The following is a 17,047-nucleotide window of genomic DNA, read 5'->3' on the forward strand; positions in this document are numbered from 1 at the left end:
CAAAGAAATAGCATGGCAGTAGGAGGAAGAGGTTACAGGAGAGATTAGTGAATTTGGAAGGAGGTAAAACGTTCTTGGTGATACAGACGACACTCTGAGATGAACATTGACGATGACTCAGAGAACATCGATGCAAAGCTGAATGACATTTAGGTGCAGACTCCACAGTGGCATCCTGTGCCCTATGAGAACTACATTAGGCTGGGCTGGTAACGATGAGGTTGGCGCTGACACTTGCGAGGAGACCAGTTTAAAAATATTACTAAACTCTTCCTGCAGGAAGTCATCGACCTGGGATTGAAAGTCCTGTACCGATACTTGAAACTGAGCAGGTATCAATGGGACTGTAGGACGTCTGGGGGTGGGAGACCTTGAGGAGGATGCATGCCCCATAGTAGATAACTCCTGTACAGATGGAGAGCGTCAACGTTGCGTTTTGGCCTGCATCAAGGGACTCAATGCTGCAGAAGCCTGCGATGCTGGCTTGGAGGTAGAAGGCTTCTTAACAGGTTTTCTGGATGGGACATCCAATGTTGATGCCAACACCGAGGCTGATGATACTGATGACGTGTTAGGACTCAAAAATTTTTCCTGCTGAATTTTTCAAGTTTTAAGAGAATGCTTTTGAAGTGTTGAACAATGGATACAGGAATCAACATAGTGTTCAGGTCCTAAACACTGGATATACCAGCTATGCGGGTAAGTATTAGAAATGTATCACTGACACTGACAGCACTTTTTAAAACCTGTCAACGGTGTAGACACGGACGGGAATTCTTGCTCGGCTAAATTAAACTCAATTGTAAAGGATTAGAGACAAACCGTTAACAATCGGTCCAGGACTCCTAAAGAAGGAAGGGGAAACTAAAAGAAAGAAACAAGTTTTCTCTTTATTTTTTTTTTTTAGAATAGTATTTTCCCCAAAATAAAATAAAAGAACTAAATGAAATAAGCATAAGAGGTACGCGAAGAGAAAGCATTATTAAGAAAAAAACACGCCGCTAATAGAAACACAGCTTTTTCGCTCTGTGGAAAATGAAAAACTGGGGTGTTGTGTGTCCTCGAAGGTTGGAAAGGCATTCGCCCATGCTTGGTAGCAGGCAGTCTGAAAGCTTTGAATTTCTTAAAGTGCCAATGCACCATTTACTGTCCGTGCCAGGGTTCCATGGATGAATATACTGCCTGCTTGTCCTAGGATAAATTATAGTATGCTTTAAGTTATGCACGTAACTTGGAGCAATGTCCATGACCTGCCCATTCTCTGCATACATGTGTACTCCCCTTAAACTTACATGCTAAGGTCTAAATTAGAGAATGACACGGTGGCTGTTACCCGCGGCTAGTCATGGGTAGCCGCGGGTAACCCGCCAAAACGGTGAGGGGGGGAAAAGTGCTCACTGCGGGTACAGGGACAAGGCTATCCACCGCCCCATGGAGCACTGAATGGCCTTGTCCCCGCAGTTAAGGGAAGGAATGCACACAGTCATGAATCACGCGCGGCCCTCTCCCTCCTTCCTACCTACCCGAATCTATCTATCTCCCTCCCTCCCCCTTAGCTTCGCTGCGCATTTTGAGTAACTTCTTCACAAAGCCATTGGAGCCTGCAAGCACTAGCGTGCATGTGTGGGTGGAAGCTTCTCCTCTGATGCATCTTCTGATTGCGTCAGATGAGAAACTTCTGCCCACATACGCACACTACTATTTGCAGGCTCTGACAGCTTTGAAGGTAAAGGGGAGGGAGATAGATAGATTCGGATAGGTAGAAAGGAGGGAGGGTGCTGCGCGAGGGGTGACAAAGGGCAGTGAGGTGGCGAGAGGGAAGGATGGTGGAGGAAAGGAACAGAAGCTGAAGGGGGTGGAGAGGACCAGACGCTGAAAGGACATGGGGAAGACAGAGTGGGGAGAAGACGCTGAAGGGAAATGGGGAAGATAGAGTGGGGAGAAGACGCTGAAGGGAAATGGGGAAGAGAATGGGGAGAAGACGCTGAAGGGAAATGGGGAAGAGAGAGTGGGGAGAAGACGCTGAAGGGCAAGGCCGCCATCAGGGCAGTACTTCCAGTCCTGCATTCAGAGGCCCGGAGCTGACAGGGGGCCCAGGCTCCCCCAGGGTCCTAGGCAGTGTTCTAAGGCAGGGGCGCCAGTAGCTCGCCAAGGCAAAGTGAGTCGATCACCCAGGATTCACTTTGTCTTGGCGATCTAATCTATCGGGCCGATCAGTCTTCCTCTCCCCGACGTCAATTCTGCCATCGGAGAGAAGTTCGGGCCAGCCAATTGCTGCCTGTCTGGGCGGAACTTCCTCTCCGACGGCAGAATTGACGTCGGGGAGAGGAAGACTGATCGGCCCGGAGAGCATGCGTCGGCGTCGGCTTCGGGGCCTGTTATCCATTGGTGGGTCCTGTTCCCTGATGGCAGCGGCAGTGGCTTGGGGAACGGCAGGGAGAAAGAAAGAAAGGGGGCAGGCAGGGAAACAGTAGGAAAGAAGAGAAACAGAAAAAAAGTAAGAAAGGTCAGGGAGAGAGGAAGAAAAAGTTGGGGGAGGGAATGAGGTGTGGAGGAGAGAAAGCATACAGGCTGATAGAAGGGAAGAAAGATTGGATGCACAGTCAGAAGAAGAAAGTGCAACCAGAGACTCATGAAATCACCAGACAAGGTAGGAAAAATGATTTTATTTTAAATTTAGCAAAGTGGAGGCAGTATTACCACAGTTTTCAAAGGAATTTGCCCAAATAACTTAATAGTTAACTGGGTAAATTCCCAGAGATGAAAACTTCCCTTCACTTACTATGCACAGTTCTGAATTTATATCTGCTGTCTATATTTTACAATATGGTCCCCTTTTACTAAACCACAATAGTGGTTTTTAGCGCAGGGAGCCTATGAGCGTCAAGAGCAGCGCTGGGCATTCAGCGCAGCTCCCTGCGCTAAAAACTGCTATTGTGGTTTAATAAAAAGGATGGAAGGTATATTTGTCTATTTTTGTATGGTTGTTACTGAGGTAACAATGCATAGAGTCATCTGCCTTGACCTCTTTGAAAAAAACTCAGAATAGGAATGATAATTAACATTTTCTCAGCGTATAGTATGCTTTGTGTTTTTTAATTTTATTGTTGGTAGATCATTTTGACTTGGTCATTTTAAAGTAGCTCACAAGCTCAAAAAGTTTGGGCACCTCTGAGCTAGAGCGTTGAAACTGTGTATTTCTATTTTATCCCCCCTTTTACAAAACTGTGGAGCGTTTTTTAGCGCCAGCCGTGGTGGTAGCAGCTCTGATGCTCAGAATTCTATGAGCGTCAGGGCTGTTACCACTGTGGCTAAAATCCACACTACAGTTTTGTAAAAGAGTGAGGGGTTAGTTTGTGATGACATATTCCATACTAGGCGAAGGTGTTTTCTGTGTTCTGTGTGTTCAAAAGACATGGTTTTCTGTTAGGATTGACGGTGTAGGATTGATCTGTGCTGGTCTGGCTTGTTTAGTTTTACAATGGGTGTATTGATGTACTGCTCACTGCAATATGTTCTTATATTGCTGTACTAAGGCTTGTATGGATGAAGGGATGGGGACGGGGCGGGGACAGTTGTTGTGGGGATGGGGTGGGGACAGTGGTTGCGGGGATGGGGTGGGAACAGTAGTCGCAGGGATGGGGTAGTGACAGTGATGGTGGTCTCGGGGACGGGGTGGTGACGGGGACAAATTTTTTCCCCATGTCATTCTCTAGTCTAGATTCAGTAAATGGCACTCAAAAAATGCACAAAAATTTGCCACTCAATGCTATTCTATAATGGGCACTCAAGATGAGGCAAGGCTGGAGTGCAAGGCATCCAATTTATAGCATCTTCAAAGCAGGTGGAAAGTCCACAGGCATTGAAGTATCTGCAGTTCTACCAGTCCTGATATTTTCAATGAGAAGTTCCTCAGGAAGTTTCCCCTTCAAATTTCTCTTGCAGATACACAGGTACTTTTTATTGCATGTCTGCAACCCCCACGAGGAGCATAAAATTTGACCCCGGTATATTTGCCTTCAAAACGCAGACGTTCACTGAGATTAAACCCAGTTATTTCATTTTAAAATATAGATGTTATCTTATGTGCAATCTTATATTCTACCGAATCCTCATTAATTACAGTTCTAGGTGGGTTAAAGGCAACATATTGTTGCATAGAATTTTGTAAAAATATGTTACATAAAGGGCCCTTTTATCAAGCCTCAGTAATGCATTTTAGCACGAGCCGGCAAAGTAAATGGCCCAACGCTCATTCAATTCCTATAAGTGTTGGAGCATTTACCTCACTGGTCTGTGCTAAAACACTCTACCGCAGCTTTGGGTGACTTGTATTATTAGTCTGAGTCTCTTTGGACCCCTGGTAGGGATTTCTTAAAAAGATGAAATACTGTGAATAAAATGTATTTTCTCAGTTGAATTTACAATGAACAGGAATAGAACAGCTTCTAAGTAGTTTCAAGATAAGTATAAACAGATTTCAAATACTGTACTTGAATGATTCTGGTTGTTTCTTGTCTTGTTTTTTCTTGTCTTGTTTTTTCTTGTCTTTCATTTTAGAAGGTTTTTCGGTTTGCTTATCGGACTTCGTGCCTTTCTCTCGACTCTTAAAAACAAAATGAAGCAAGTATTTCTTTTATAATATCTACTGACATACATTGCATTATAAAATGTGAAATCTTACTAGCTAAAACAGTAAGCAGAAAGAGAGGAGTCTAAAGAGGCTACAGACTGGGGTTACCAAACGTCCGGATTTCCCCGGACATGTCCTACTTTTGAGGACATGTCCGGGGGTCTGGACGGCTTTTCAAAACCCAGCACTTTGTCCAGTTTTGAAAAGCTTCCCGACAAAATCGTGTCGGGAAGGGGCATCCGCGCGTGTGCGGACGCAACGTGGTGACATCACACACACATGTGCGTGATGTCATTGCGATGCGTCCACGCAGATGCTGTCTGGGGGTGGAGCATGGCATGATAGAGGCAGAACTGGACGGTCCTGGGGGCGTGGACATGGGTCCAGATTTTCCCGAAGGAAGATCTGGTAACCCTACTACAGACCCACTAGTCTGATTAACAAAAAGTAGTACAGGAGGCCTAAGCCAGTGTTCTTCATTGCAAAGACCAGGAGCCAGTGCTGGCCCCCTGACTCATCCCCATATTCTCTCCCCAAGATTTGCTGCTGTCATTTATTTCCATATCAGTAGTTCTGTTTCCTATCTGCACTTTTTTTTTTTTTAAATCTTTATTCATTTTCAAATATTACAAGTGTATAATAAACAATCAAAAAAATTTTAACTAATCACTTGACAATCTTACTTATATTCCCCCAAATATATAGATATAAAAGAGTCCCATCCCACCCACCCATACATTAATAACAAACAGTTATCAATTATTACCTTTCACAATCCCACCCCCCTATATCTTATCTAATACTAAGGTGTTTAAGATGTCTGATCAATAGAATAAATAATCAATGGCCCCCAAATCTTTTTAAACTTATAATTTCCTTGTTGCATGGCAAGCACCCTTTCCATTTTATATATATGGCATACTGAATTCCACCAAAAAGTATAATTAAGTTTAGTGTAATCTTTCCAATTTCCAGTAATCTGCTGAATGGCAACCCCTGTCAATATCAATAGAAGTTTATTATTATTTGCAGAAATTGGGCTTTTAAATCTCATTGATGTACCAAATAATATAGTGTCATATGAAAGGGCAACATGATTTTCCAACAATGAATTAATTTGGGACCAAATTAACTTCCAAAAGGCATTTATATAGGGACAGAAAAATATTAAATGGTCCAATGTCCCAGCCTCTAAACCACAATACCAGCATCTATTGGACCTAGAGCTATCCAACTTCTGTAAATGAACTGGGGTCCAAAAAGCTCTATGCAACAAAAAAAAACCAAGTCTGTCTCATAGATGCTGCCCTTGTAGTTTTTATTCTCCAAGATCAAAAACGTGGCCATTGAGAGGCAGAAATTTGGTGCCCAAGCTCAATGCTCCAAATATCTCTAAGGACAGTTTTTTGGTTTTTATTCAAATATCCATACAACAATTTATACCACTGTGCGGCTTGGTGACCTAAGAAATCAGCCTGAAAGCATAGGAATTCCAAACTATACTGAGAATTAAGAGCTTTCCATTCAGGGAACCCCTCCTGAATAGCCTGCTTCAATTGCAACCATTTAAAGTTTTGTGACTTATTTAAACCAAATTTATGTTGCAATTGTGAAAAACTAAGCAATGAACCATTTATAATAACATCATTTAAAGTCCGTATGCCTGCAATAATCCAATGCTTCCAGACAATTTTAAACCCGCCAATTTTAATCTTGGAGTTTACCCAAATGGATTGATTTAATAATTTAGAAATTGGCTGTGGTGATAAATTACTAACAAAACGTAAGGTCTTCCATGTATCCAACAAAATTCTATTATTTTTATATTTCATGGGCAATTTTATACTAATAAGATGAGTCAAATGCAAAGGAAACAGGAGCCGCCATTCCAAGTATAACCAATCTGGTACATTTTCCATGAGTTCTGGGAGGATCCAATACATACCCTGTCTTAGAATATAGGCTTGATGATACCTATAAAAATTTGGAAAATTTACCCCTCCCTCCATAATTGTCTTTTGTAGAGATACTAAAGCAATTCTAGGTCTTTTACCCAACCAAACAAATTTAGTAAGGATACCATTTAACCTTTTGTAAAATGACCCCTGGAAAAAAATTGGTATCATACTCATTTGATAACAAACCACAGGCAATATCATCATTTTGATCATTTGAACTATTCCCCACCAAGAAAGATGTAAAGGATTCCATTGCTCACACATCTCTGTTATTTTCTTTAATAAAAGTTTTTCATTCTCCTTCACTGTGTCTTCAATTGTGTTTTTAATGGTAATACCTAAGTATTTTAAACCCTCTTCTTTCCATATAAATGAGAATGAGTCAAATAAACCTTTGGTACAGTGAACATTAAGCTGGAGAACTTCAGACTTACTCCAATTGATCTTATAACCAGAAAATTTTCCAAATTTATATATTAATTCAAGTAGACATGGAATGGTTCTCTCAAATAAAGCAGAATATCATCCACATAAGCAGAAAGTTTAAATTCCCAATTCGAATAAGGAATCCCTCGTATCCCCTTTGCCTGATTGATGGCTATTAACAAAGGTTCCAAAACAACATCAAAAAGCAAAGGAGACAAAGGACAACCTTGTCTAACTCCCCTTAGCAAGTTAAATCTATCTGACATACTATTATTAATATATAATATTGCACCAGGAGAGCTATACAATGTCTGAATCATTTGAATAAAACCAGAACCTATACCAAACCATTCTAAAGCCTGATACATAAAAGACCACTCATCTCTATCAAAAGCCTTTTCTGCATCTAAAGATACCAGAAAAGCCGGATCTTTCATATTTTTTTGTTAAATTTAAAGAGTGAAAAGCTAATCTGGTATTATTTGAAGAATGTCTCTTAGCAACGAATCCTGTTTGGTGAGTATCAATAATAAAAGGAAGAGCTTTAGCCAACCGCAAAGCCAATACTTTTGCAATAAGTTTTCCATCCACATTTATTAACGAGATAGGCCTGTAGTTTGAAACCAAAGTTGAGTCTCTGTTTGGTTTTGGCTAACCAATAATTAAAGAATCAGCCATAGTATCTTTAATACAACCTTTACTCAGTTGATATTGATATAAATTTAATAAATAAGGCATAAGAGTACTTTGAAATGATTTATAAAACTCAACAGTATATCCATCCCCAGCTGGAGCAGATCCAACTCTATGAGGTTTCAATGCTATTTCTAATTCTTTTAAAGATATAGGATCTTCTAAACTTCTTTTTATATGATCAGGAACCTGTGGTCCATTAATAAGATTTAAAAACTCTAAACCATCCTTTTCTTTATTTTCATAAGACTCGGAAGAATACAAATCCTTATAAAAAGAAAGAAATTGCTTCAAGATTTGATCATTTGTAGTGTGTGAAAATCCCCGCATATCCTTAATTGCAATAATTTTAGTTTTCCTTTTGTTGCTTTAAGAAAATTTGCTAATAATCTTCCTGCCTTATTTGAGCTACCATAATATCGAGCTTGCTGAGAAAACAAATCTTTTCTTACAAATTGGGAAGCTATCTCATTATATTTGGCTTTTGCTTTTAATAATTTTTGTAAAGTATATTAATTAATTTATTTATTTATTCTCCAACATCTTAATTTCTTTTTCCAAATCCTAAAATTGTTTTTTAAGTTGTTTTTTAATATATGCCGAATAAGAAATAATGTTCCCCGTTATTGTTGCTTTAAAAGCATCCCATAATGTTTCAATACTTATATCACCAGCAGTATTAATCTGGAAAAATTCACTCATCTTTAACTTTAAATCTTCAATAAAGTTTAAATCAGCAAGCAAACCATTATCAAATCTCCACATTGGTTTAGGACATTCTTGTTCATCAAATTGCAACTCAATCCACATACCAGCATGATCAGATAAAATTATAGGATCTATAACTGCTTTCTTCACACTTTGAACTATACTATTGGAAACAAAAATATAATCAATTCTCGAAAAGGAATTATGGACTTGTGAACAAAATGAAAATTCTTGATCATTAAAATGAAGAATACGCTAAATCACATGACTGTATTAAATTATCTAACCCTAATGATTTCATAATTCTACTTGGCCTTTTATCAATAATTGGATCCATTACAGCATTGAAATCTCCAGCCACCACTAAATTAGTAGCAGCCAATGGTAGTAACAACTGCTGAATATTTTTTTAAAACTCCATTTGATTCGAATTCGGAGCATACACATTAAATAAGTCCAGGGTAGTATTTCCCATAATCATTTTAATATGTACCCACCTTCCTAAAGGTCCGCAGCTATTAATTGAAAATCCGCTGAACATTTCCTACTTACTAGAATAGCAACCCCAGTCTTCCCTTTTATCTTTAAATATTAATTAATAAAGAATGTAATAAATAGTAAAAACATTGCTTTATCTTAATTATCAAGCTATCTGTAGCCTTACTGCATGGAATTTTCATTAAGTAGTTTCATTTTCTTTACCAATGCCCATAACTAAAATTATTTAAATCCTTTTAACATATCTAAATAAAATTCACCAGCAATTCCTATTTCAATATTACTTCATCAAAAATTTGATTTTACCTATCGTTTAAAACAATAAATATCCCATTAAATATATATTTAAATTAAAATTCCCTATATGAAAGGATGTTTTACTAAGGATTTAGCATCCATTATGAATTAATGCTCATCACCATTCATTATTCTAATCCAACTTTTGCTGTTGTAAAAGATTACCCCATGAATAAAACAAACTATAACCTGTGAAACAAAATTTGGCGCATAGAAGTATATCTAAGTCAAGATAATTATTTCCAACCATAACCCTGTGCTATTTGTTGATTAATACTATGAAATTTCAATGAAACCAACTCAGTTACAGTCATAAACTCATCTTCTTCCTTTTCTCTTTCAATACTTCCAATAACTCTGATGTTGATTAAAGCTATTTCCATCTTTACACAAGGACCCTTCATAGCTGCGCTTCTTTCCATCCTGCTTTCTTCTTCTCTGCAGCATATTTATGTGTTGTCACTTCTGAATGCAAACTTCCCATCGCAGTCTAGCATAATATCCATTCGCACATCTGTACTACCAAATTGTAGATGAAATGTCTCTGCAGAACTGTTCACCTTTAAGCATTCCAAAGTTTATTCAAAGTCTTCTCCTTCCTTGTTGTACGCCACTATTTCCCCAAATTCTGACATTGTTTGAAGCACTCTCCTCACCGCTACAAGTCATGACGCAGCGCCTTCACTCCTTTTTACTTCCTCCCTTCTCCGATTTCTTTATTTACTGTCACTGTCAAAATCTTCTATATGTATTCCAGTGTGCATATTCCATTTACCAATAGTTCAGAATATCAGACACATCCATTTAGCCCTATCATTCCTATCAAACATTAATTCCCGAGTTATATTACCCAGGAATAAAAACCGCAATATACATCCCATCCATTTGAGTTTGAATCATGAAGATTCTAACGGGTTTCCATATCTCTAAAAAGAATATTTTAAAGTATTCAGAAGGATAATCACCAAACAGCATATCCATTTATATACTTAAATCACAAAATAAAACATTAGAGGAAAGTTTTAAATCATTTTCCCTTTATATTTCATTCATTATTTCAACTTGTCCTTTTACAATGTCATTGGCTGCTCCTGCTTGTTAATGAAATCATTCAGCTTTTCCGGGTCATCAAAGGTTGTAGTTTTATTCTCAAAAGTGACTTTCTTTATCGCTGGATAAAGCAAGCCATACTTTGCCCCCATAGCTCTTAATTGAGGTCTTAACTCCAAAAAAGCTTTCCTTCTGATTGCAGTGCTCCTGGCAAAATCTGGAACAATATGTATCCGCGCATCTTGGCACTTCAAGTTCCTGTTTTGTTTTGCCAGCTGAGAAATTTCTAAAACTTGTTGATATCTCAGGAGCTTGAAAATTAATGGGTGAGGACCTTTTTGCTTTTCATCCCTCTTGACAGGAATTCTGTGTGCCCTCTCTATTTCAATCGGGAACTTCGATCTGACAGGCAATATTTTAGTCAGCAAATTTTCTAAAAAGGAAATAGGGCTCCCTTTCTCCACCCCCTCCAGAAGACCCAAAATACGTAAATTGCACCTCCTTTCTCGGTTAGAAAGATCTTTCAGCTCACGGGTGAGAGAATCAATTTGTTTTTGTTCACACTTTTCCTTGTTGCCACCGCTTCAACTGCTTCTAACCTTGTTTCTATATTAGCCGATTTATTTTCCATTTGTTCTAATCTTTTAGTAAGTGCAGACATTTCTTCAGTAAGAGCGTTAACTTTTGGTGCAGTATCCGACACGATCTCTTTAATAGCCTTTAATTCTTTTCCTATATCAACATCACCATTTTTAACCGTTGTTTTTAACGGTGTCTCAGGCTCCGGTTTTGCTCTCTTCACACTGCTTGACGTCGCAAATGCCGATTCATTTTTATTTTGCTTTACAGTCGCCATAGCCTTCCTGCACTTACTTCTTTTACTTAGAGTCAAACAAAAATAAATTTTATGACTTTTGATCGCTTTCAAAGTCTATCTTTAAGGAGCCCACTCTCTATCCGACCTTCCTCATACGCGACCAAGCCACGCCCCCCCTATCTGCACTTTTAAGCTTTCTCTCTGTTTTAACTGTGCACTTTCTAAACCCCACCATGCAGGACACCATGCAGGACACCATGGGTTCAAATTCATTAAAAAGTCATGTGGGTGGTCAGACACCACTGGATGAAGATGTGATTTGCACTGTCTGTCTCTATTTTCCTTTTAACCATTTTGCTTTCCTATTTTGGGGGCCTATTTGATAAAGCTTAGCATATGCAAAAGGCCAAGGGCTAGATTCACTAAGCAAACTGATCGTGTACTGATCGGTTTCTGAACCCTTTGTAACTCGATTTCCCTCCTGCAGTATTCACTAACCTGTTTTGCGATCCAATTCCGATCCGTGCATGCAAATGAGGGGAACTGCATGCAACATTGGCAGGGACACGATTAACTAAACAAATTTGCTGATTCGACTGTGCTGGCTGATCAACCCAAAAAGTGACTGCTAAGGACCAGTCGCTGAAGCCCTTTCTGACTGCCTTCTGCCGCCCTGCTCTCAGCCCTGTCAGCCCCGATCTCCTGCTTCCCCGATCTGCCTGCCTGTCTGTCTGTAGCTGCCCTGATCGCCTGCCTGCCCCGATCTGCCTACTTGCCCCGACGCTGCCCTGATCGCCTTCCTGCCCTGATCTGCCTGCCTGCCCCGACGCTGCCCTGATCACCTGCCTGCCCCGAGCTGCCCTCATCGCCTGCCTGCCCCGACTCTCCCACCCTTCCCCGCAGTGTATGCCCTTGGTTTTAACCCGCAGGCTTTAAGCGGGTTAAAACCACGGGCTGTAAAACAAGTTTTAAAAAAAAGAAAAAAAAAGTGCTATGCCAGAGGTCCAGCACATGTGCAGACCATCTAAAAATAGTCTGCGCATGTGCGAGGGTCGCTATAGAGCGATCCATGCCGGCAGATGGTGGCGTTCCTCCGATCGCCCCCATCTGCTTATTGGAGTTTGCTGAATTGTTGGACCTGCCCGGATAGGGCAGGTTAGTGAATCTGGCCCTAAAAGTCCATTAGCATTTAGTGCACGCTAATTCCATTAGCACATGCTAACCCGTAATAAAAGGGCCCTTTAATTAAAGGTGTTATTTTCTTTTTTAAGAATTTAATTGTACATTGCTCTGTTATCCAGAAAGAAGGCATAAAAGGAATACATCAGAAATCAACTTTTAATCACAAAAATAAGTATGAGCTTACATCTTTTCAGTTTTCACTTCTGTAAAACCTAGCAATATGTGTATTTTTTTAAATACCATATGTATTGAATAAAAAATCCTATTCAAGTATAAATGAGATAACAGTGTTTCCTCTTTTATGGGGTAGAAAACCGTTAATTCAGTTATAAACAGGGGGGGGGATTATATTCAAATGTACAGTAACTACTCCCACTCACACCCACACATGAAAAACCTCTCTAATATCCTCATATATAGGGTTATCATATTTTTTATGGAAAAAAAAGAGGATACATGGTCCCGCCCCATTCTGCCCCCACACAACCTCATCTCCTCTTCTTCCCGGAACTCGGGGCCACATCTGGAATGCCTCAAAGTATGCATGGATGAGACACGATGACAGTCACGTCCACGCAAGCTCGGAGGGCCTCCAGATGCAGCCCCAAGCAGAGCTGGGGTTGTCCAAAACTCAGACAAAGTGTCAGGTTTTCTAAATCCTTCCAGACACCTGGACAGTCCTCTAAAAAGAGAACATGTCTGGGTAAATCTAGACATTTGGTAACCTTATTCAGACATGCAGTATATGCTGAACCCCCATCGCTCTTTCTAATATTCACTATCTGGTGCTACTACACCTTCAATTTCAACCTATTAGCAAGCATTTTACTGTTATATTGTGTGACAGTTCAGACCTTATAGTCAGCCCTGATACACAGGAAAGCAGTAAAACAGTAATTCTTATAGTAGAAAGCAGTTTAAGCCACACAGAGCTGCCTATCCCCAATCTGAGCCTAGGCAGAGCCCTGTTAGGCAGGAGGAGGAAAATCCCATAGTTGACCACCGGAGGAGCCAGAGGGAGCTGAAGCCTGCTTCCCCCTCAGCTAGGTTTGGGTGTGGCCCAACCAACCTTAAGCCTAGCTTGCAGAAGCTAAGCAGAGCAGTGCAGGAGCAGTGGCTGAAAAGAGCTCTCCAGGCTAAGCAGCGGCCACAGGTCCTGAAGAACACCAGACTCCAGAGCCATGCTTAGGAGGTGAAAGCATGGAAATTGCTGAACCAGAGCTGGATCCTACTCTTTCAGAGGAAATGGAGATAAACCTCTGCATGGTTGAAAAGTAACTATTTTGAGGGTTTTTTCTTCTCTATTGTGTTCTGAGAAAGATTGAGGCCTGTGTGTTTTTGTGTTTGCTGAAACCTTTTACTGCTTAAAAGACTAGTGCTGCTAGCAGTGTTTCAACTAGCTGTTAGCAATGAACTGTTGGAACTGTTTCTTTTGAGTTTTTTTTCTGTTGTCAAAAAACCTTGCAGCCTTTTTGGCATTGCTGGGGATTATATAAAGTTGGGGTATGTATAAGGTGACCATACGTCCCGTTTTGAACGGGACTATCCTTTTTTTAGATCCCCTGTCCCGTTGTCCCCATGCACAACTTTGAGATGCCAAAATGTCCCATTTTCAGAGACGGCGTCCCAAAGTAGTGTGTGGGGCCAATGGGACAGGCAGCGCAGTGCTTCTTCCGGACTTTCCCTTTCATTAATGGGATAGGGACAGCGCCTGTTGCTCAGACACCAATCGATGCATTCTGCCTTCTCCACTGTCCCCTAGGACGGGTCCTTAGCAACCGCAGGGCTCAGCGGTAGTTTGTGTGGGGCCTGGCGGGAGCAGTGCATTGTGGGAAGATGGCAGACAACGTCGGCAGGTTGCAGGCCAAAGCTCTTTGTAGGAAGGAGCGTTTGAAGGCTCTGCGGGGTAAACAACTGCAGGTCCGTATTTGGGGGAAGATAATACATTGCGGACTGGAGAGGGGGATGCAGCAGCGGGGACTCGGGAGGTGAAGAAGGAACCTATCAGGGAAGGGGGTGCGGGGCGGACGCGCCAATGTTTTAGAATGATAAGGAAGAAAAAAAGGAACACGGGAAGATGCTGGACATGGAGGTTGTTGGGTGAAGGAAAAAAAACATACATGAAGTCAGTAGGAAGACAGGTGGGAGATGCTGGACACGGGGTGGATGCAGTAAGAAGAAAAAGGAGGTTCTGGATATTGGAGTAATAGGTAGATAGGGGGCATGCTGACACAGAAAAATGGAGAGGAATGAGAGATGCCAAGTCCATGGGAGGAAGGGAAAAGAGATACCAGATCATGGAGGGGGAGGGAGAGATGCCAGAGCATGGGGGGGGAAGGAGACAGATGCCAGACCATGAGAAAGGAAGGAAGGAGGGAGGGAGGGAGAGAAAGGAAGGAGATGAGATGCCTGATAATAGAGGGGGAGTTGGAAGGAGAAGAGAAATATGCCAGGGCATGGGGGGAGAGATGGGAAACAAATGCCAGATCAGAGGGAAAGGAGGGAGAGGAGCTGCCAGAGCATGGGGGTGGGACGGGAAGGAGATAGAGATGCCAGACCATAGGGTGGAGTGGGAAGGAAGGAAGGAAAGGAGAAGAGAGAGATTTGAGAGCATAGGGAGACAAAAAAATGGATCATGTACAAAGGAGACAGTTTATGGAAGGAGCATAGAAAGAGGGAAAACACCATATGGAAAAGAGAGAGAGAGTAAGAGAGGGTGTACACTGGATGGAAAGGGCAGAGAGGGCAGAGAATGGAAGGGGTGAGACAGAGGGTGAACAGTAGATGGAAGGTGTAGAGAGAGGGGGACAGACACTGAATGGAAGTGTGGGAGAGAGGAGGGACAGACGCTGAATGGAAGTGTGGGGGGAGAGGAGGGACAGATGCTGAATGGAACTGTGGGAAGAGGAGGGACTGACACTGAATGGAAGTGTGGGGGAGAGGAGGGACAGACACTGAATGGAAGCAGGGGGAGAGGGGGGTAGACTGAATGGAAGTGGGGGGAGAGGGGAGCAGACGCTGTAAGGAAGTGGGGAGGAGAAAGAAAAAAGGGAACATGCTGGATTGAGGGAAGAGGATAGAGTTAGATACTGGAAGGGGTGAGGGAAAGAGGTGGCAAGCTATAGGTAGACACAATGAAAGAGGGAAATTGAGGACTGAATAGTAAGAAAGAATTTAGACAGGCAGAAAATAAATTGAGAAGGAAGAACAGGGAAGAACAGGAGAAAGGGAGTGGAGAGAGAGATGCCTGAGCAGGGGGGAAGGGGAGGAGACAGATACCAGACCTGGGAAGAGGAAAAGCGGAAGGAGACAGATACCAGATCTGAGGGGAGAAAAGGAGGAGGGAGATATGCTAAAATCTACTAGGAGGGAGGGAGGAAGGAAGGCAAGAAAGAGGCAGAGAAAGGGGGGGTTGTAAGCGGATTAGAAAGACTAGAGAGAGAAAGGCCTGGACCAAAGGGTAAAGATAGGAGGCAGATGCAGGACTAAGGGAGGTTCAGAGAGAGGGGGAGAGACCCTGGGGAAGATCAGGGAGATTTAAGATCATAACAGAGGAGGGGGAGAGAGGGAGACCTGGAACAAAGGTACAAATGAGAACTGACACTGGATCTGGGGAGGGTAACAGAGGGAAAAAAGAGAGAGACCTGGACCCAAAGGGGATGGGGCTGAATTGTGAAAGAAATGTTGAGATGTGAAAGAAAGAAAGATTGGATGCACAGACAGAAGGAAGTGCAACCAGAGACTCATGAAATCACCAGACAACAAAAGTGGGAAAAATGATTTTATTTTAAATTTAGTGATCAAAATGTGTCCGTTTTGAGAATTTATATCTGCTGTCTATATTTTGCACTATATTTGTCTATTTTTCTATAGTTACTGAGGTGACATTGCATATTTTAAAGTAATCTGCCTTGACATCTATGAAAAAAACCCCAAACTCGTAAATGATAATTAACATTTTCTCTGAGTACAGTGTGCTTTGTGTTTTTTAAAAACATTTTATGTTTACCATTATGAATTAATAAGATATTGTGTGTACATGAAAAATGAATGGAAGAAATTGGGTGCGGGGCTAGGGCAGGATTGGGGGTGAGGCTGAATATTAATAGATGTCCCGTTTTGATGAAAAAAATAAATGGTCACATTAGGTATGTATGCTGTGACATCCGGGTGGGATATTTCTTTTGTGGGATACTTTTTCTTGTGTCCCATCTGTGGAAGAAAAAGTTATTCAAAGCTACACGGCAGCTTTAGGCCCCGCAATTAGCTCTGTGGAGCAAGCACCTGCCCATGCTGGTGAGAGGCAGGCATAGAGACTGTTAACTGACTAACCTTGATGAAAGTTTGTTTCTGATATTGCATATACAAGGGCCCAGTGAAGAGGACTTGGCTAGGACTGCTGAATCCGGACACCTTACTGGGCTGTGGCCTTTTTGCCAGCCCTAAGCACAGTTATAGTGTTTGGATTTTCTTTTGAGAATTGTTTTGTTTTTCTGATAATTTGTTCCTGGGCCTGCTTGGAGAGTAAATGCAGCCCAGAAAGAGCTGAACTCGGTGGGACTTACTACAGCTTGGCTTAATGGATAGAAGCCAGGGTTGTGTTTTTTTTTTTTGTTTTCTGCTGGCAGGATAATGAGGTCTGCTTGATGATATAAACTTACCTGAGAGTCTGAGCTTGTCACCCTTGGAGAAAGGGGATATAATAAACCTGAACTTATCCTTTGAAAAGTCAGAACTGATTTGGAGGGGGGTTTTTTCTTGCTGTTTGAGTTTTGCAATGAACCT

The 17,047-nt window shown here is 41.5% G+C and overlaps 1 protein-coding gene across 5 annotated transcripts in view; it reads right to left on the reverse strand.

Moving 5' to 3' along the window:
- Positions 1-17,047, reverse strand: part of CFAP54 (cilia and flagella associated protein 54) — a 440,387-nt gene that overhangs the window by 213,025 nt on the left and 210,315 nt on the right. For all 5 annotated transcript variants that reach the window (XM_033951153.1, XM_033951154.1, XM_033951152.1 and 2 more), the window contains exon 33: positions 4,494-4,606. In XM_033951153.1, coding sequence (XP_033807044.1) covers positions 4,494-4,606 — 113 coding nt within the window. The remainder of the gene's footprint in view (positions 1-4,493; positions 4,607-17,047) is intronic.

This window comes from Geotrypetes seraphini, chromosome 7, assembly GCF_902459505.1.
Source record: "Geotrypetes seraphini chromosome 7, aGeoSer1.1, whole genome shotgun sequence".
Lineage (NCBI taxonomy): Eukaryota > Metazoa > Chordata > Amphibia > Gymnophiona > Dermophiidae > Geotrypetes > Geotrypetes seraphini.